At 46.3% G+C, this 21,721-nt stretch overlaps 2 protein-coding genes across 4 annotated transcripts in view; one reads left to right on the top strand and one right to left on the bottom strand.

The window, feature by feature from the left end:
* Positions 1 to 10,122, bottom strand: part of BOP1 (BOP1 ribosomal biogenesis factor) — a 52,148-nt gene extending 42,026 nt beyond the window's left edge. The window contains exons 1-2 of one of the 2 annotated variants that reach the window (XM_070940186.1): positions 10,051 to 10,122; positions 8,686 to 8,871 (exon numbers count right to left, since the gene is read on the bottom strand). In XM_070940186.1, coding sequence (XP_070796287.1) covers positions 8,686 to 8,853 — 168 coding nt within the window. In that variant the 5' untranslated portion in view covers positions 8,854 to 8,871; positions 10,051 to 10,122. Of the gene's footprint in view, positions 1 to 8,685; positions 8,872 to 9,718; positions 9,895 to 10,050 lie in introns of those variants that run through there. The other variant, XM_070940187.1, reaches the window with a different exon arrangement.
* A 1,353-nt stretch (positions 10,123 to 11,475) lies between these two features.
* HSF1 (heat shock transcription factor 1) overlaps positions 11,476 to 21,721 on the top strand; it is a 37,286-nt gene continuing 27,040 nt past the window's right edge. For both annotated transcript variants that reach the window (XM_070940193.1, XM_070940195.1), the window contains exon 1: positions 11,476 to 11,767. In XM_070940193.1, coding sequence (XP_070796294.1) covers positions 11,654 to 11,767 — 114 coding nt within the window. In that variant the 5' untranslated portion in view covers positions 11,476 to 11,653. The remainder of the gene's footprint in view (positions 11,768 to 21,721) is intronic.

Here is a 21,721-nt window from a genome sequence, read left to right on the forward strand (position 1 = left end):
TTACAAAGAACCCTCGTCTTGCTCTGCTGCATACAAGAAAAACAGGAAAGCTGCTGCCTTGGTGCCCTCCGTGGGGACCTTCTGGCCAGTGCCTACCGATGAGTCCTGCCCTCTAGGCAGCCCCCCAGACGCAAGAAAAGCCTCCTCCAGAATCACCCAGGGCTTAGCGTGTGAAATACTCCACACTGAGATGATGGGACAGGACGGGATTCAGCCGTGGCCAATCTGCCAAACTCCAGCCCACGGCCTGGCAGCCCAAACTGCACCCACACTCTGGCCTAGCGTGCGGGTGCAGGAAAAACTGCACATCCTTTGCTGGAAAAGAGATTTGCCCTCCTCCTCCCCCGCTCCGAGGGGACCCAGCCTGGAGAGGGCTTTGCCAGAGGATTTGGTGGAACAATCAGGAAGGCAGCCATACAAAATGCTCCTCCTGGGAGTAGTAAAATCTGTACAGTGTGTGATCACCTTCTGCTAGAAGCAGCCTATAATACGGTCCCATGTGCCCCCTCCGACTTCCACCCTCCTGGCCGAGGAGAGAAAGTGGGGCAGGGGGCCTAGAAAGTACAGGGCCAACCAGAAGATGGGATTACAGCAAAAACAAAGGCTTTAGGAAAGACTTTGAAAAAAGCGGATCAGAGGTAATTTTTTTCCCAGGCTTTTGGCATCAAAGAGGTTTTGTCTGTCTCCGTTTCTCTTCCTCCTTTCCAAGCCCATCCGTGGGCTTGGAGCAGGAGGCAAAAAGGGGTCTCTGCGCAGCAAGCCCTTTAGCCAGCAAAGCCTTTGCAACAGAGGCCTACGGTCTCCTCCTCTTCTCGGGCCACTCTAGGTCTTTCTGGCTCTTCCAGGACTTGAGCTGCTTTCTCAGTACATCGGAGGACACAGTGCTCTGAAGACAGGCATGTGCCAGCCAGCCCTACGCTTGAAGCCAAAAGCTTCCTTGATGTTTGGCCTAAGTTATTTGGAAGAGAACCAGGACGCACGGTGCCAGGCTCTTCTCTGCTCCACAGATCAACAACCGTCTCTCTGCTAATGTCTCCCCAAAGTGTCCTTCCAGGCTTGGCCAATTATCTCTCCATACTTGTTGGTGTTAGTCTTCTGGTCTAGAAGGCTGCCTTCACATACCAGGGCGCGTGATTCGCCTTGGTGAAGAAAAAATAAGCTTTTTTTTTGCAGTTTTTGTCAAGAATCACATACTATTTTTCTCGGAGATGTTTTGGATGCCATTGAAACATCAGGCATTCTTTGGACTCCTGAATTTCATTCTGTGTTGATTTTCTGCTTAACAGCTGCTTCCTAGTCCCCAGGCAGGATCATCGCTTCAACCAAGCAACCACTTAAGAAATTCAGGCAGGAAGGTGGGCACGGAAACCACCAGAGGGCAGCAGCATGCAATCCCTCGCCAGGAAAGCAATCGGAAGAAGCCATGGCAGTGGCGGGGGGGGGGGGGGCGAGCAGGTGAGGAGGTCAGGTCACTGCGCAGCAGCACTGCTGATTCAGCAGAGCTGCAGGCGATGGGAGGAAAGAGCAGAACAATGGCTGGTGCTGAAAACTGCCTTCGACACCGCAAATGGCTGCAGGGAGCGAGCAGCCGCATGGCAGCTCAGCTGCTGAATGGATGGAAGCCTGACTGTTCAACTTGGCCTGGGGGAGGTTTACGAAGTCCACCAGATCCCTCTCAAAACAAGGACCTCTCTTTCATCATAACACCAGTCTTGAGAATGGGGGGGGGGGTTGCCCTTGAAAGCTCCCCCAGCACTGATGTTCACTGGGGCGCATCCCGATGCTGAGAAAGGAGGAAATCAGACTGGTCTGAAGCAAACTTTAGGGCCGGCTGAAGCTCTGCAATGCCTTCAATCCTACAACCAGGGCAGCCATTTTCAGAAATATTTTTCAAGTACAAAAAATTCTCCCCCATCACCTTTGATAGGCTTCTCCAAAGATTTGCCTCTAGTTTAAAGCGAACAAAGCCAAAGGTTACCAGCACAGACCATAAGAAAAATGCGTTTAGCATTTATATGAGGTGGAGGCACACAATCCGGCTGCTATTTCTGATCCCCCCCCCAACCCTGCTGTCATTTCACATCATGCTAACCTCAGGAGGCAAAAGCCTCAGAAACTTAAAGAAAGATCAGCGAAAGGGACAAAGGAGGTCTACAACAGCCTGATCCAGGCTTCCCTGGTTTTACTGGAGGGCTACGTTGCCCCCAAAGCCTGGCACAAAACTACTTTTATAAAATGAGACATGCCTGAAGGACAAGTCAGGGTTGCCAGTGGTATAAGTCGCCTCACAGCGAGATGGCCGGCAAACAAGTTTAATAAAAATAAATTTAAAAAATAATAAAAATAATGGTATCAAATTTGGCAATCGGTTTACACTGATAAATGTTCTCATATATTTTTAGAGCCTCCTTTCAAAAGCACCATTTTCCTCAATCACGCTTTCTTCTCATCATTCCATGTACGGAGAAAACATTTGTTCCAACTTTTCTCTGGTTGGGTTTCCAATTACGTGGCTCTCAAGGCAAAGAAAAAAGACAGAGCGTGCCAGGGCAGAGTGAGAGCTCCATTAGCCTTCTTCGCTATGTTGCACACAGGGGGTTGGAGCCCTGGTGGCACAGTGGTCAGAATGCAGCATTGCAGGCTAGCTCTGCCCACTGCCAGGAGTTCGATCCTGATGAGACTAAAGGTTGATTCAGCTTTCCATCCTTCCGAGGTCAATAAAATGAGGACCCAGATTGTTGGGGGGGGGGCATATGCTGATTCTGTAAACTGCTTAGAGAGGGCTGTAAAGCACTATGAAGCGGTACAGAAGTCTAAGTGCTAGTGCTATTGCCCTGGTTAAAGTTCATCTTAAGCCTGGATCTTTCACTAGCTTTGGTGCACCAAGGTAAAAGGTTGTTTCTAATACTGGAGGTTTATTTTCCTTTCCCTTTTGGAACAAGAGACTGATGGCCATTTGAACTCAGAGTCAACAGGAGCAGCTATTGCAAGAGGCAGGATGCACAATAGGACAACTATACAACATAATGGTAAGTGCAGGAAGAGGTCTTGGCACAAACTGATTCTGCTGGTACAAATTGCAAAGTACCTCTTTTATAGAGAGAGCAAATTCCTGGATGAAAATGACGTATCGCACAAGAATGAATCTGCATGAAGTGAGGGAAACCCATCTTCTAGTAGCTGCGCTTGGGTAGATCAGCCAGAAAGCATTGTTTGAGTATCCACAGGTGGTGTGTGCTGGTGGTCCTCCACCTGCCACTCATACAGGAGCAACAAGCTGCTGTCAGGTGCCTGCGTGTTCTGCCCCAGCTACGGACCCCAAAGAACGCAGCACACACAAAGTCTGTACAAACTTTAGTTTATTAATTAAGGACTACTAATGAGCTTTCTTAGTAGTTGTTCGAATACAAGTACAGTTTAAATCCGTCTTTTCTGAACAAGAGCTGTTAATTTAACTTCATTAACAGCCGACAAGAATCCAAAGAATAATAACTCAATTTTGAGGCACAGTATTTCAGATAACCGTAATATCTTACTGTGGTTGGCAGAATGCCCAGAAGCAATTTGCAGGAACACTGACAAGAGAGAAACAAAAGCCGAATCAAACGTTTCTGGAATCAAGACACGAAGGAATATGAACGAAGTTGTTTCCTGCAGATTGCTTCCGTCGGCATTCCTCCTTAAATAGGCTAAGGGAGTGGCCAATTAGCCCCAAGACTTACTCTCGAGGAGACCTCCTCCTGAGGAGCCACTCCTGCCTTTTGGCAGCTCTGCACGCCCATGCATCGAGAAGAGGCTCCTCTTCCTCTTCCTCTTCACTTATGGGAGCTTCTGGAGGTTCTGAAGGCCCTGGCGGAATCCCCGCCTCTGGCACCAGTTGTGTCCCTTTCAGGACCGGGATGCCCTGCGCACGGTCACTCATGCCCTCGTCACGTCCTGGCTGGACTACTGCAACACTCTCTACGTGGGGCTCCCCTTGAAGAGCACTCGGAGGCTCCAACTGGTCCAGAATGCAGCTGCACGGGTGGTTATGGGTGCGACTCGGCGCACCCACGTAACACCCCTCCTGCGCGAGCTGCACTGGCTCCCGGTGGTCTTCCAGGTGCGATTCAAGGTGTTGGTCACCACCTTTAAAGCGCTGCATGGCTTAGGACCGGGGTATATACGAGACTGCCTTCTGCCATCAACAACTCCCACCAGCCAATACGCTCCCACAGAGGGGCTCCTCAGGGTGCCGTTGGCCAAACAATGCCGACTGGCGACACCCAGGGGGACAGCCTTCTCTGTGGGGCACCAACCCTCTGGAATGATCTGCCCCTAAAGCTTCATCTTAGCCCTGACCTGCGTACTTTTCGCCGCGCCCTTAAGACCTTTCTGTTCCAGCAAGCCGGACTGGCCTAGTACGAATTTTAAAATGGGTGTATGTGTGTTTTAATTCGCTGGCCAAATTTTATATTTGATTTTAATTGGTTTTAAATTTTATAAATCTATGTGTTTTAATCTGGCTGTACAACGTCCTGAGTCCTTCGGGAGAAGGGCGATATAGAAATCTAATAAACTTGAAACTTCTCCAGCCTCCTCATTGTCTGACTCGAGCGCCAGCTACACAGGCTGCTGGCGAAGCACCACACCAGCCTCCTCGCTGTCGGAATCAGCTAACTGCACAGGCCGCTGACAGGCCACAACACTGCGTGGGTGTAGAATGGTTCAACTCAAGAGAACAGGTGGGCCTTTCTGCTCTCCCATTTGGCTCAGGAACTGTCCCATCAAGTCCCTTACGTTAAGTGCCAACATTGAGGCCTCTCAGAATCGCATATGGAGAGAAGCAGCCCTCAAGCAAGCCCTATTACTTCAAGCCTCAGATTAAACAAAGAAAAGCCCCAAGAGAAGGCCATTCTGGAGACCTTATCTACAATCCACACTGGTCTACAAATTTTGGGAAACTATCAACCTCCGAGATAAAATGTGATAATTTTATCTATTTTGATTAGATGAATTAGAAAACAGGTGATAAAGATGTTGGTTGGCTAAAATTTTCAAGATATTTCACAATAAAGATTTATACGCAGGTATATTTCGCTACAAGGGAGGGAGGTGTCTAATGAGCATGATGCCTTGTAACTTCTTGACAGAGTACAGTAGAACAATAAAAATGGTACCACATCTTCACTTTGAGAACAGCAAGGCAGATGACTCAAAAATACGTGGAAAATTTGCTTAAGTCCTATAAAGCACTTGGTGCAAACATGTCACTAAAAATTCACTTCTTACACTTGCATTTAGACAATATTTCCCTTTGAACTAGGGGACAGTGAGTGATGAGCATGGGGAGAGATTCCATCAGGATATCGCAGGCATGGAGAAAAGATACCAAGGGAAACGGAGTCCGTCCATCCTTGACGATTACTGCTGGAATCTCCCCAGGGATGATCCTACTGCAGTTCACAAGAGAAAAGCCAAAAAGCGCAGTTTAGAAACCAAATAAAGATGGAACCTTGTCGTTTAATCTGATGTTAGAGCTTGTCAGTTTTTCATGAAAAATGTTACATGAAAAACCAATAAATGAATGAAAAGTTATGTTGTTGGTATTAATAAAAAGATACATTTATAATGATTGGTGTGGCACCATTCTCACTGCTGTATCACATTTTGCAGAAAAGCTATCGAGCATAATCTCCCTCATAATTTTGAATTATTTTGATGCAATTTTGACCTGAAGCTGTATCTTGGAAACTGGAGCCAATTAATACCCAGGACTTAATTTTCCTTTATTAGTGACCCAATTCTGGTAAAATTTAAACTACTTTCATTTCCAAGGCTTTCTCCTTGTAACCAGTGGCATTTCTTTACAGCAAACATTCTTATTTTTTGCCCAAAAGAAGAGAAAAAGCATTAAGTTTTCATAATGGTAGTTATGTCTGAAATGATTTGAGGTTTTCTGTCCTGGACAGGCGGTTGAACAAGATTTCAACTCTATGATCAGAAGCTCTTCACATTTTTACTGGCTGGGGGGAAAACTGGCAAAGGGAAGCTGAAAAAAATCAGAGGGCAAGCAGAAAAACACTCCTCGATGCTTTTCCTTCCTTTTCTATTTTTGCTTTCCAATAAAAGTTCTGTCTCCTCCATGCTGAGAAAGAAAACTGCCTCTTCTCCGTGTGATCTCATTTCTCCACTTTCTGAGCAAAATTCACACAGACTTCGTAAGGCACCTCCCTCTGGGTCTAGAAAACTGTCCGTAGGCAGCCAGCCATCTCCCTCCTTCCCCATCTTCCTTGGGTCTTGGGTATAGTTTGTCCTTCTAGCGGAAGTTTTGCTTCTCTTCTGCTAGGAAGTCTCACATTAATGTCTTTACTCTCTTCTCCACCTTTGGGCCAGGAAATTGTGACTGCACAAATTAACTCTCTCGAACACTTACTAGAATGTTTCTCTCCATCAATACGTTCTGAAAGACTTGCTGAAATGTAGCAAAGTATCTCTGTTTCTCTCTCATTTTCTTCACAAGTCAGACCAGCTACTAAGGTAACAGGCTCCCTGCTTTAGTCCTCAACACTTACATAATAGTCTTGACCAATTGGAACGCTGCCTCTATCTGCCTCCCAACAAGCCAGTTTAGCTCATCAGCCCTCAAACAGCACAACTGCACACCCAAGCCATATGCACCAAGACAAATTCCTTGTGTGTCCAATCACACTTGGCCAATAAAAAATTCTATTCTATTCTATTCTATCTCAGATTATTCTATCTCAGCTCCTTCTCCATGTTTCTCTCTCCTGATGATTTATGCCGCCAGCACGACAGTCAAGCCAGGGAACTAAATCCATATGCCACAGTTTTAGAGGAACAACACAAGACCAGAGAGGAAGAAGGAAGGAACAGCTGATTATATAGAATGAATTCACCTGTCTGAGGTTCATCCAACTGATTCTGAGAGTATTGAGGAGCACTCCAGATGAGTGATCTTAATCAAGGGAAAGCAAAGCAACTCAGCTCTCTTTCCGCCCGCCACACATCCAGAGGAAGATGATTTGTGTTGCACAGGCTAGGAAGGAACTCAACAGGGGAGGGTGCAGGCCAGTAAGGATGCGGAAAGTACCTTCTGGCTAAGCCAGATGTTGTCCGTCCCTGATGAAATATGCCTTAGCAGGCGGAAGGGCAAAGAGCTCTTTGGGCCTATGTCAGGTGTCTTTAGAGAATCCTGCAGAACCAGGAAGATGCCAGAAGGCTGAAGATCAGCAAGTGGGACTCCACTCTTTTAACAGGAAAGAGGATCCTCTAATTATGGAGCAGTGACTCAAAAACATGAGAACATTTTAGAGCAGATAATAAAGGAGGCCATTTGCAAGCATTTTGAACCCAAACATGATTGCCAAAAGCAATAAAAAAAATAGAGGCTTTAACAGGATAACTATTATGAAAGGAGTTGTGTGGATATAATCTATACTGATTTCAAGAAAGCTTCTGACAAGGTTACAGATGACATTCTCATTGACAGACTAAAATGTGGCTTGGATGGTACGACAGTAGCAGAGGCCCACAACTGGCTGGCAAAGAACTCTGAAATAATTCATTGCTACATATAGATAACAACCAATGGGATCCCACAAGGATCTGTCTTGGGACCAGTATTATTCAATACTTCTATTCAGGAACTGGATAAAAGGATTGGGTTGCTTATTAAACTTGTTGATAATACAGAACAGGGAGATCTGGCCAAAACCCAGGAAGATGGAACATGATTGCACTCTAATATGGCAAGTATTTTTGTATGCATATACATTCTTATGTGCTGCCTATTTCTGGACACCCCAGGCTGCTAATAATTGAGACAAAAAAATATCCCAAGAAATCCACATACATATAAAAACCCGCACCTACAAATACCTTGCAACAGATATTTGTCAACATTAACAAGCTAAACATAAGCCAGTAGTATGAAATAGCTGCTAAAAGGAGTAACATAATTCTGGGCCAGATTAGAAGCAGCACTAAACAGAGGTGGGGAACAATGCCCCCTTTATGACTTGAGCCAGCATGGGAGTTGAAGTCCTCATAAAAAGGCCGTTGTTCCCCACCTTTGGCATTAAAGATGCATGAAGTCCTTATACTCCTTTGCTCAGCACTACTGAGACCCCACCTTGATTATGGTGCATTATTCTAAGCAGCCCACTGAAGAACAAAACTTGACTAGTTAAAATAGGTACAGAGAAAGGTACAAAAATGATACAGGAACTTTAGGATATGACCTATGAGAAGAGACTAAAGCATGATTATGTCTTTCACTAAAATAGCCATTTTCTACCTCCCCCTTGCAGGTAAGTTTCACTTTAAGGGTTACAGACTGTCCAACACAGAAGGAACACATTGGACAAAGCTATTTTGGTTTCTCTTACAAATGAACATGAAATGAAAAATATTTTTTCCCAAACCCTAAACAAACCATTGCATTCTTGAAATTCTGTCCAAATACTTTGGATCAACTGTGGTCTGACAATAACAAAACACATGTTTTGTGGGTTCTAGGCTACAGTGGAAACAAAAACCAGACAGATTCCAGAGTGATCCTGAGGGGCAAGCAGGCAAAGCTGGTATCCTCCCCCACCCCCAATTCTTCATGGCTGTGCCAGCCAATTTACTGGCTGTTCTTCAGAAACACAGCATTACCAGCCTCTGAAATGATCAACTTACTTGACTATTTCTGGAGCGCAACTTCCCTTTTGACTTCTCCTCAGCTCCATGATCCTGGTCTTCCTCCTCTTCTGTAAGGCTGTCACTTCCAGAATCTTCCAGTCCAGAATAGACACTTTCGTCACTGTCTGTCAGAAGATCGCCTGCCTCTTCTTGCTCTTCAAACATCCTGGTGCTGAGAATGGGCTGTAGAAGGGAAAGCATACGATTCAAAGCACTATAATGCTAATAAAGCCTGCATAACCTCTCTCCCACACTTGACTCGTGCAGAATTTATCTCCCCAAAGGACCGGTTGGGATTGTCATCCTATCAGCATTTGCCAGTTACCAGAGTTGGAAGGCACCTTGGAGGTGTTCTACTCCAACCTCCTGTTCAGGCAGGAGACCCTATACCAGGGGTGTCCAACCTTGGGAATGTTATGACTTGTGGACTTTTAATTCTTAGAATTAGGATGGAGCTCTGCTGGTTGGGAAATTCTGGGAATTGAAGTCCATAAGTCTTAAACTTCCCAATGTTGGACACTCCTTCCCTATGCCATATAACAAATGGTTGTCCAGTCTATTTTTGAAAACCTTCAGTGAGGGGACACCCCAAACATCTGGAGGCAACCCATTCCCGTGATTAATTTCTCCTTTCAACCCAAATACCCCAAATTTGTATTTTTCAATGTATAAAATCTAAATCAGTGTTGCAATGTTCTATATGCAATTCCTGAGAGCTCCTAAGGCCAGGGCTAGGAAGAATCAAGGAGAGAAGCAACCTGGAACTAATTAGGGAGGAATTTCCTGACCTTATGAACCAGTGGAAGGAAGTTGTGGGTGCTCCATCCCTGGAGGTTGTGGAGAAGAGCCTGGACAGCCATCTGTTATAGGGCCTCCTGCCTGAGGAGGGGGTTGGACTAGAAGACCTCTGGGGGTCCCCTTCCGCCTCTGTTATAAGCGGGCTCAGCCGCCTTCTCTCTGGCCTTGAGAGCCCGTGCCTCTTCGGCAAAACAACCTCCCGCCACAGCTCCCGCTGCGACCGGCTCCTTACTTCGGAGCGCGGGCGGGCCACGAACTCCTCCTTTGCCCTCCAGCCACACGCTGCCCGAATCCTCCTCCGTCCCTCGGGAGCAAAGCCAGGTTTTGGCACCTCAGAACTCCCGCTTGCTTGTGACCGCGCCAATATCGTGAGGGAGAAACGGCCCCGCGCTTCAGCCAGACCCCCAGCCCGCCTTTGTGGGAGGCCGCCCGGAGACCCTCAAGACCCGCCAACCGGGCCGGACAAGGCCGCGCCCGTCCCGGCGCCCCTCCGCGGCGGAGCCTTTGCCCTCCCCACCTGGCCGACGCCCCGCGGCCCGGCTAGACTCGGCTCCCCGCGCTCACCCGGCCAAAGCCGCCTCCGCCGGTCCCTCAGCCCTGCTCCGAAGGCTCCGCGTGCGCTCGCCTCAGCCGACACCAGCCACTACGCATGCGCCGGAAGCCCCCTGCCCCGCCCCCGCCGAGTGGCGCCTGCGCGCTACGTCCGCAGAGGCCTTCGCTCCGCCCTAGCCGCTTCTCGTTGGCCGCCGCGCATGCGCCTTGGACCCGGGAAGCCCCTCTCTCGCCCGAGCCCCGCCCCTTGGCCGCTGGTCCAAGTCAAAGCGACCGGCGAGTCCCTCGTTAAAGCCGGGAAGAGCCGCGCTTCGTTTCGGGGCGATCCCCAGATTGTCCGGGTGGTGGTGGTGGTGGTATAGGGAAGGCTGCCTTTATCTCGGGTTGAGACAGACAACTTTAAACAGGAGGCGCCAAGAAAGACTCCCCACTTCTGCAGCGGCGGCGGCGGCGGCGGCTTGATTTGGACTGGCTGGCTGGGGAATTCTGGGAGTTGAAGTCCTCGCTGTCTAAATGATAAAGTCATTGGTGCAATATGGGATAGTAATTACTTCGGAAATTATTGCTAAAGCTCGTGAAACTTTGGAAGGGAGTAGCGCAAGGACTGCTGAGTGCTGAAGAACTGAGCCTTTTGAATCGTGGTGCTGGAGAAGACTCCGGAGAGCCCCCTGGACTGCAAGATCCCATCAGTCAAGCCTAAAGGAAACCAACCCTGCGTGTCCTTTGGAAGGGCAGATCCTGAAGCTGAAGCTCAAATACACTTCGGCCACCAAATGAGAAGAGCCTGATGTTGGGAAAGAGGGAAGGCCAAAGGAGACGGGAACGGCAGATAGTGCCATCGATGAACATGAATTTGGGCAAACTCTGGGAAACAGTGGAGGATGGAGGGGGGGGCTCACATGCTATGGTCCATGGGGGTCACAAAGAGTTGGACACGACTTAACAACGACCGCAAGGATCTATTACCGGCTTGCACGAGCAACGGGGGAAGGAAGCTTGGAGCGAGGATAGTCCACGCAAATCGGATCCGGTTCCCCCAAATGCTGACATCCAGCCCAGTTTTCCTGCCCCTTGCAGCGCGAACGCCCCCACCGAGGACGCTGCCGCTGCCTCCTTGTCTCTTGGCACAGACGGAAGCAAAAGGAGCGCCTGCAAAGCGGGTCCATCGGGCCAGTTGCAGCCACCCTGCCGGCATCCCGGGAAGGACCCCCCCACCCTCCCTGAGACTCGGAAGGCGCCCGGAGACCTCCCTGCAGCGAGCTCCGTGGACAGTTCGAACAGGTGGAAGGGCCGCGCATGCGCGCATCTGCGCACGACAACAGGTGGGGCGCATGCGCGTTACGACAGGCAGCCCCCGTGGCGCGAGGCACAACAGTGTGTCCAGACGGCGCGTGCGTGCGTGCGGCGTTGCGCCTGCGCGTCGCAAGATGGCGGCGGCCATGCCCGTTCCTTCTGAGGGAGCGAGTGCGCAGCGCGGCGTCGGGCTTTGGCGAGGCCGGATCAGCCGCGGCCGCTAGTCGTTTCCGCGCCGCCCGCTCCGGCGGCAGCAGCGGAGCCCGTCGCAGGGCCTGCCCGGCCCAGGAAAGCGGGCCGGGCCTGGGCCGCCACCGCTAGCATGGAGCCCCCCGGCGCCGTGGCCGGAGGAGGCAGCAACGTGCCGGCCTTCCTCACCAAGCTGTGGACGCTGGTGGAGGACCCGGACACGGACGCGCTCATCTGCTGGAGCCCGGTGAGGAAGGCCTCGGGCCCCGCGGGAAGCAGGCCGCGCCGGGGTCTCAGCCCGGGGCCCCTCCGGCCCGCTCGAGGCTTTCGGGTTCGGGGAGGAGGAGGAGGAGGAGGCGGCGGCTCTGAGGCTTCCCGGTGGGAAGGAGCGGTGGGGGAGCGGCCGGGTTCCGCAGCCGGCAAGTGGGACGGAGCAAAAATTGCCTTGCGGTCCCTCAGGAGGGGATGCTCGGTGGTGGTGGGGGGAGAGGGAGGTTTCCTCAGGTGGTGAAGCCCCGGAGCTGCTCTGGGACAACGCATCTCAACTTCGGGGCCTTTCAGGTTGGGCGGACTACAACTCCCACAGTTGGCTTGCGGGATTCTGGGAGTTGTAGTCCCCACGTCTTAACGTTGCCGAGTTTGGAGGCTCTTACTTTAGTTTAGAGGATGAAGAAGGTAGCGAAAGCGGAGAGGGCTTCTCTATTTCTCCTGGTGTGTTATTGGCCCTCCTTTGCCTAATTCGCCCTCTCTGGAGTTCTGCTAATATGTGTTTGTGTATCTTTCTTTACTCCGGTTCCTACCAAAGAGAGTTTTTAGACTGTTTCCAAGCATAGGAAATGGGCCAATTGGTATTTTTTTTCCTTTATACTTTTTATCCTAAGGAGACTCCATTATTTGCAACCTGCCTCTTTTTATTTTCTCCTCTATAGGTTTTATAGGAGGGCATTTCTGACCTTGTATTGATATATTGACCTTGTAGGGGCTTTTTGAAGTTTTTATTCTCAAAATGGTATCTGCTGCTGATGCCTGGCGTCGTTTGAAAAGTTACTTTACCATTCAGCCCTCCTGTATCGTTAGAGATTGCGGTTTAGGTTCTGGTCCTTCCTGTTGCACCTGGTGCAGGTGTTATAGGACTATTGTTGAGCATTTTGGTCACTGAGCTATAGTGTCCTAGGGAATTCCATCATTCAGCATCTACAAGAAGGTGTGAGTAGGGACCACCGGAATATCTGTTATCAGTATAGCTCAACAGGAGCTCAAGCAATCTGTACTTCTGGAAGATTACCGAACTGTGACAATCTTTGGGTGAATGGGCAAGAGAAGACAATTTGAAATTAAAGCCATATGGAAATGCTATTGGATAATAAGAAACTGAGATGAATGGAACTGCCATTTATCTTAAAGAGCAAGTTTTTAGTCAGGGAGAACTCTTGAGGTTTAGCTTAACTAGATTTGTCCTTAGCAATTAGGTAAGTGTTCAAGCACAGGGAAAGGACCAATATTCCAATATTTGAGGGGCTCCTACAAAGATGAGATGGTTGACCTAATTTCCAAAGAACCAAAAGGCAGGATAAGAAGCAATGGATGGAAACTAATCAAGGAAAGAGCCTGGTGGCGCAGCAGACTAATAGCCTGTTATTATCATTCAGCTGCCTGCAATTACTGCTAATTCGAATCTCCCCAGGCTCTAGATTGACTCAGCCTTCCATCCTTTCTAAGGTAGGTAAATTGAGGACCCAGTTTGTGGGGGCAATAACCTTTTTGCCATTGCGTGCCAAAAGCGGGGAGGGGAGCGCGGGGGGTCGAGCACGCACGTGCCCACACCCATACCCATAATTCACTGTGCCCCACCCACCATGCATGCACACATGACACACACACCCGCGCTCCCCTCACTTTTGGCACGTGATGGCCCGGTGGGCCCGGGAGGCCTGTTTTTTGCCCTCCCCAGGCTCCAGAGGCTTTCTAGGAACCTGGGGAAGACAAAAATGGCCTCCCCCCCGGAGGCCAGAAATGGACCGTTTCCCGATTTCTGGTGGGTCCGAAAGACCCAAAAATCAGCTGACTGGCATACGCATGCACGCTGGAGCTGAGCTAGGGCAATACTTGCGTGCCCACAGGTATGGCTCCACGTGCCACTTGTGGCACGCATGCCATAGGTTCACCATCACGGGTATAGGGTCTCCTGCTCGAGCAGGGGGTTGGACTAGAAGACCTCCAAGGTCCTCCTATTCTATTCTATTCTATTCTATTCTATTCTATTCTATTCTAGGTTGAGAAAAGGGAAAAGACTGTTCAGGTTGTTTAGTGGCAGAAGCCTAGAATGAGACTTCCTCTCAGATCTATGTTTCAGTCAACAAGTAAAAAAAAATCTGTAACAATCCTCAAACTAACAGAATATAATGTGTCTAAAAAATAGTGTCTTAAGCTGAGTTGCTTGTACAGTAATTGCTCTCTAAGTAAGCTCCACATGTTGAGAGGAGTTTTATTGTTGCAAGTGTACAGTATCTCTAAACAGATGGTTGTTTAGCTTCTGCCAAAATGTCTCAATGGGAAGTTATCACTTTGAAATGCAGTCAGTGCCGCTAAATCAACATTTGAGAAAAATCCAACTTTGAAGAATAACAACTGCCCAGGATCGATGGGATGGATTCATAGCTCCTGGGGAGAGATAGGACTGAAGATGAATTCAGTCAGTTTGGGAATAAGCGTCTTGAGTATAAGAGAATTTATTATCAGGAAAGTATGTTCCAGATTGTAATTCAAAGATTGTGGTTATATTGCATCTCATGAGAGACAATGGTAGAGTTGTAAATACAATCAGTCCTAATAAAACATCATAGTTAGGTAACAGCAATGCTGTGCTTTTCCTAATGACCAGTGTTCATTTATGTGGTCCTCGACTTACAACCATTTGTTTAGCGACCATTTGAAATTACATTGACTCTGAAAAAAGTGACTTGCGACCAGTTTTCACAACTGTTGCAGCATTCCCATGATCAAAATTTGGTTTATGACACTTGCACTGTCCCAGAGTCAGGTGATACTCATTTATATCCTTCCCAGCTGGTTTCTGACAAGCAAAGTCAATGGGGGGTGGAGGAAGCCAGATTTGCTTAACAACTGCATGATTCACTTAACAACTGAATTTACTTGTGTGCCCTCTCCATGTTTTTTGAAGTTCCATACTGGGTAATTGTGTAGTGTTTTGGCTCTTGGAAGACCAAAATGTTTATATTATGGAGCATCGTGTAAATTTTTCTTTCAGTTGCTGAAGAGGAGAAATACTTTCAAAGTTTTGTGAAAAAAAATATGCCTGAGCCAAGTTCTCTAAAAGGTCCACTGAAGAGGTGATAGCAAGCAGCCTTTCCAGGAAAGATGCCCTTCCGGTTATCTGTATATCAGACAAGTGGGCCCCTGGAAGAGTGGCTGTGTCCCAACTTAAAAAACTCCATCAATGGAGCACCCACAACTTCCAAAGGCAAACCCTTCCCCGATATTCTTCAGGGCTTCCTGATAGAGACTGCTGAAAACGTGTCTCTGTGGACTCCTGGCCTGCCAAGGGCTGTAGTGGCCTGTCCTGACTCAGTCCTGTAACTCAGCAACAGATGTATTCTAAATACGGGCAGCTGACTTCTGACTCATCTGAACTTCATTGGGTTTGACAGTGAGCAAGGTTGGGTTGTAGAGGACGGAAACCGGTTGTCAAGGAGCTAAAACTCAGAATGGACTGAGCCCAGCAAAGCATGCTAACAAAAGGGCACTTTTCTTTAGATAAGTTAAAAAAATAAAAGGAATCAAATCAGTATGCCAGCTGCTCCCTGAAGGAGGCAAAATACTAACAGATACCCAAAAGCAGAGGTCCTCTTTATATTTTCCATTTCTGTGTCTTAATTGCAGTATGAAGGAGTAAATTTGAAGCATGGTTAGGAAATGCCACTTTAAATGAATTTAAACCCCCCCCCCCAAAACCTGGTGAATTGCATCCTAGCATTCTTAGGTGATGATTGGTTGAAGCCTTGTGTGTTGTCTTTGAGATAACCCAGACAATTAAGGAAGTGCCTGTTGAGCGGAGGAGACCTTTCTGACTTCAGAAAGAGATCCAGCAGAGCAGAGAGCTTGGCACCTGGGAAGCCTGAAACACGTGGAATGATATAATGGGCCTATTTTTACCCTGCATACACAAATAAAGATGTGTGTGACACGGTGGTGATTGGGCCTGTGGTAGCCTTGCATAAGAATAGCCTTCCTTATCCACCTGTGAGTTAGAGCTCTGGCTTTGCAGTCAGTGGGAAAAGGCCAGGGAATGGGGTTGGGATTGTGAGATTACCTACAAGCTGTCAACAGTTGCTTTCCCAGCAGTATCACTTGAAGGCAGCCTGCCTGATCCAGGCAAGTCTGAGGGTGGCAGGATTCCGGGATCAGTGAGTACTTTGGGGAGTCCAAGATGTGCCTCCTTTTCTCTGAACTGACATACTGAAGTTTGTGCCAAGGGTGGCACAACCCAGGTCGTCTTCCCAGTTGTGTTTGTTTTGCAGCCGTATGGAATTGTCTCAATGGGAAGATGACTCAACGGCAGATCTTCTTCCTGCCATGAGAGAAAATCCAGTTGTACAATGGTCTCTTATGTTCTTCTGCCAGATTGGAAAATATTTCTTTTTCTTCTGTAGACACCATTATATTTTGGCAATAAAATTCCTGCTCTGTGAGCCATAGAAATAATGACATTTTGCTTAAAAAAACATACGCCTATAAAAAAATAAACCAGAGCAAACCATTCAGCGATTGCTCCTACCAGCAGCTACTTGCTGGAAGCTGGGCTGAGGTGGGTGGGTGGGTGGCCACAAGGCTGTTGCTCCACACGCTGCCCGGGACTGTCTGGAGTGGCTGAAGGGCCCCATCCTTTCTGGAAGCAACCCAGGGGGTCCTGATTTTGTCCGATTGCCAGTCCTGAATCAAAAGAGCCCCTTGAACCACAGACAAGACACAGGCTGGGCTTTCCCATTACAGCCCACAATTTCGGATCACAATTGAGCCCAACACTTCTGTTGCTAAGTGAAACATTTGTTAAGTGAGTTATGCCCCATTTTTCAACCTTTCTTGCCACATTTGTTAAATGAGTCACTGCAGTTGTTAAGTGAACCTGGCTTCCCCATTGACTCTGCTGGTCAGATGGTTGCAAAAGGGAATCATATGACCCCGGGATTCTGCAACCGTCGTAAGTATGAGTCAGTTGCCAACTATCTGAATGTAAATCACATGACCATGGGGATGCTACAATGGTCGTAAGTGTGAAAAACTATCAAGTCACTCTTATCAGTGCCATTGTAACTTTGAACGGTCATTAAATGAACTGGTGTAAGTTGAGGACTACCTGTATATGAGTTCTTTTAGCTTAAATTATTTTGATATTTATTTCATCATATTTGTAGAGGGTTGAATAACTAATTCATTGTGGCCTGCAAATGTTTCCTTAGTCAATCCAATAATTTATGGCTAGTTCAACAAACCAAGATTAAAACAAAAGTGGTTTGTCTGTCATGTAGAACCAGCTGAATAAAGAAAGCTGCAGCCGTTCCCTGGTCACCTGTCTGTCCTATCAGGGATGTCAGAAGAAGAAGAAGAAACGGACACCACTATGGCTACTTTTAGCACAATAGCTGCGGTAACAGAATCCTGCTTCTCTGAATTGCTTCCTCACGAGGGCTCTGTCTGAGATGTTTTTGCCAATTTCTTTCCTGGCCTGGGTTCAGGTTTTGTTTATCTTAACAGAATAACAGAGTTGGAAGGGACCTTGTAGGCAGGGTGGATTTGATTTAAATCAAACTGATTTAAATCACTAGTCAGTAAGGCTTGATTTAAATCATAGTTTTCTACATGAAGACTAATTCTTGCTGGTGTAACTTTAATATGCAAGTAGATGAACATTTTTAGAATAACAACTTTTCATATTAGTTTTTTTATCCCCAGTTTAATAGGTTAATCATTCATATTTGAACAACTTTTCTGTTGTACTTAGGAAGGAGAAAAATAATCATTACCTTAATAATAACAATTTAAATAGATTTATTCAACTGAAACAATAACATTACAGCATATGTTATTTGCTTAAACAAACATCCATGTTTGTTAACTAATTTGGCTAACAAAATATATATATATTAAGAAACTTAGACTGTCAGCCCAGCCTACACATTAAAAACTTAAATACTGTCCTCTGTAGCTCACTCATCATCATCTTCATCTTCTTCTTTGTTCATAATCTGGAAAAGAAAAACAAGCTTTCCTGCTTTATCGGGTCCCAAACGATTTCTCAATTTAGAATGAATGAGTCCAAAGGAAGAGAATATTCTTTCAACGCCTGCAGAAGAAGCTACTGCTGTTAAAAGTGAAATCATTACTTGAACAGTCTCTAAATCCAAGTGCTTAAGTGACTTCCACCAGTTCACTGGTGTGACTTTCTTTAAAATATCTTCAGCAAACATATATTTCTTGAAAGGTTCCCCCTTAGCTTTGAAGTTTATTATAGTTGGCATTACAGATGGATGATTGCTGGATACCCATGTCATAGCTAACTCCTCTTCCTCAGCACTTAAGTTTTGACCCCGATACTGGATATTGACAATATTTGCCAAAAAATGAGCTGGAGACAGTACTTGTCCCATTTGTTTTTTTAATGCTTGTAATTTAATTCTGTCCATGTGTAGTTCTGTTTTTAAGTGTTCACTCAGTTCCTTCCAAATTTCAACAGCATCAGCAATAAAACAGCTATTTTTCTGTATTTTGTTTAGAGCTTCAGAGATGGGTTTCAGGATGCTCATCATATGTTCAACATTTCTCTTAAGCCCAATGTTGAGGATTTTGGCCATGACAGTGCCATCTATTTTATCTCGATTTTCTTCATAAAATGTCATCAGAATAGGCCAGTTCTTGATATACTGCTCAAAACAGTCCACCACAGAGTTCCATCTAACATCTTGTGGGAGCGTTAGCTTGGTTTCACCCATCCTTTTCAGAGCTGCTGCAGCAAAATGATTGTTACGGAAGTATTTAGCAATTTCAACAACATTAGTCTTTATTTCTGGAACACTTAAGTCTTTGGCTAAGAGGTGCAGCAAATGAACACTGCAACCATATGTTATTAGCTTTGTATTCCCTTCCTGCTCTTCTAAATTTCTTCTCATCTTGGATACATTTGCAGCATTGTCTGTGACCAAACTGCGTACTAGACATTTGAATTTTTGTTCACATGTTATTATAGCTTTTACTGCCACTTCTTGTAAGTATTCTGCTGTGTGTGCATTTCCTGACGTATCAATTGTTTGTGCAAGGAAGACTTTCCCTTCTTCTGTTGTTATACAAGCACATACAATAGGATCATTGTGGACATTACTCCACCCATCAATACTTAGGTTAACAATTCTACCCTCCAGAGCTGTTGCACATTGCTCCATTTCTCTGTCATACACTTTATCCAGCAGTTTCCCTGCAACATCTGCTCTGCTGGGTGGACTGTATCCTGGTCTCAGTGACTGAACCATATTATTGAAATGTGGGTTCTCAGTCAGACGAAAAGAAGAGTTCGTTGCATAAACAAACGGCAATTTTTTCATCAATTAACTCTTTTTCTAATCTGCTAGTTTTTATCACAAACTTTATCTATGGTGGTTCCAGGAGGGAAGGGTTTTTTCTTTCTTTTAGGTGATAGTGATATGTGGCTGTGGGTGTCTGATGATGATGATGCTAATGAAGCACTATCCTGGATGGATAACTCTGAAACTGTAGAACAGGAGGATGGTGATCTTGAAGGTGGATAGTTTCCAGAATCCATGAATTCCCCTAAACAAGTCAATGCTGTTATTTCATTGTTTATACAATTTCTGCTTATTGTACACAGCACTGCCCCAAAAGGAATATTTGTTTTTCTTCATAACTGTACCAAATGATAGTAACATACAGTAATAATAAGAAATATAGTTTTGCTCAAACATGACAGTTCAAGGCAGTCTTTAGAAATATGATTCAATAAAAATGTTTACCAACCTGAAGATCCTGCCTGTTCAAATGTGTTTCTTTGGTCATCTTCATCACAGCACTTCTCATGATGTTGCCTCATTCGGGCCACCAGGCCTTGCATTTCTTTGTTGCAGTGTTTGCAGTTTGCACGCATGCCTGCCTTACCGATAGGTAAAGGAACTTCACTAAAATATTGCCAAACTGGGTCTCTTTTACGGCCTGCTGCCATTATAGGTTTTTTCCTCCAAGGAAAGAATGTGATAAACCTCAGGTCATACACACAAAAAGATCCAAAGACTTGTCTGTCTGTGGCTGTGCAGTATTGTGCTCAGAAAGTTTCACTTTCATTTTGTACTGCTTGTCTGCTTGCCCCTTCCTCCTCACACTTAGTTTCACTTTCTTCTTGTGCAGATCTATTCCACTCCAAACAATCAGAAAAATATTGTTTCTATTCTATTCACTGAACTTCTTGAAACTGAGCACTGAAGGGGTTGATTCTGTATTCATAGGTTTGTAGAACAATAGGATTAAGGTCTTTTTCTCAACTCTGTTCATGTTATAACATTTTTGCTGTGAAGAAGCATGTGATCTCTGCTGAGTCAAATTCAGTTTTGAGAACTGCAAAAATAAACCAAGCATCTGTGATAATACCTTGTAGGCAGAGAAACTGCCCAATAATCTTACAAAAACCTCTGGAAGAGCATGACATTGTGAATGGATTAATGGAATTTATTTACCAAAAAATTTAAACATATACAGCCTTATTCTACATAATTAAAAAACTAATCTTTATTTCATGATGGAATAACCTTTGGATGGTAATATGTTTTCCTAAAAAGCATTTTATTTAAAAAAATCCGATTTAAATAAAAAAAATCCGATTTAAATTAAAAAAAAACTGATTTTTTTTATTTTTTTAAAAAAATCATTGATTTTTATCCACCCTGCTTGTAGGTCATCTAGTCCAACAACCACCCCCCCCTGCCCAAATAGGAGACCCTACACCATTTCTGACAGATGGCAGTCTGCTCTCTTCTTGAAAACTTCTAGTGATCTTGACGGTTGCCTTGATATTGGATCTTCCTTCTGTACTTCAAGGCCATCTCCTTTACTCACTCTGCCACCTGTGATTGGCATCTGAACTCTGATTCCCGTCTTCTTGCTTGCCTTTCTCTCTCATGGAGATGGGCCAAAGAGAAGAAAATGTGTCTGTGTGTCGCAAGGCCTCAGCGCTATGAGGAGAAGTCCCTGGACTCCACTTTGCAACTAAAGCTTTGTCCCTGGACCAGAATTGGCTCCAAAGTCAGTGAAGGCTGAAAGGTGTTGGTCCGTCTCATGGAACTTCTTGAAGTGGGTAGAGATCTCAGTGCCACAGATTGTCTCTTACAGAATTCACAGTATAAGGGAAGTGCCAAAAATGGGTAAATAGCCACTAGTTTTAAAAGGGGGGGGGGGAAGTATACCCCGGAAACTGCAGAATGAAGAATTTGTCTTAGTACTTGTGAAAATCCCAGGAGAGATCATCAAGCACTTGGTTTGCAAGCCCTTAGGAAAGGATCAGGATAGTTACTAGAAGCCAGCATGGGTTTGCCAGACAAATCTTCCTGTTATTTCAAACTAATTTATTAGATTAGTAGACCTGGGGAACGTCACGGATGTAGCGTACTTCGACTTCAGTAAAGCATTTGATAATATTGATCACGGATTCCCTGCTGATAAAAGCAGAGCCACGTGGCATGAGTAGTCTTGCTACCCAATGGTTGAGCCATCTCTCCAACGGGTTTCTGTCTGCAGGGTTAGGGCTAGGGCTGTTTTGCCATCTCTGCAGGGTGGAGCAAACTTGTGGGGACATCCTTGTCCCCTCCTTAATCCAGAGAGGGATTCTGAGGAGCCAATCCATTCACCGGCTCCTCTTCCCACCAGGGTCTTCAGCTCTGTAAAAGGCAGAGCCCCCCATAGCCCCCCACAGCCGTGGTCCACAGCATGCTTGTTCAAAGGCAAGGCAAGAGAAGCCTCTGAGCTTAGCTAGGAGAACGGAATGCAAGGCGCGAAACAGGCAACACCCGGGGGGAGGGGTGGGGGGAGGGAAGGATGTGGATCTCCTGGTGGGTCCCTGGTTAACCCTCAGCCAGTGGGCTGCTGCAGCCGCCATTTTCACTTCCCAGGAATGCCGCCGTGGGAAGGA

Source organism: Pituophis catenifer, unplaced genomic scaffold, assembly GCF_029215685.1.
Source record: "Pituophis catenifer annectens isolate HBS135680 unplaced genomic scaffold, rPitCat1.0.hap2 SCAF_3, whole genome shotgun sequence".
NCBI classification, from domain to species: Eukaryota; Metazoa; Chordata; class Lepidosauria; order Squamata; family Colubridae; genus Pituophis; species Pituophis catenifer.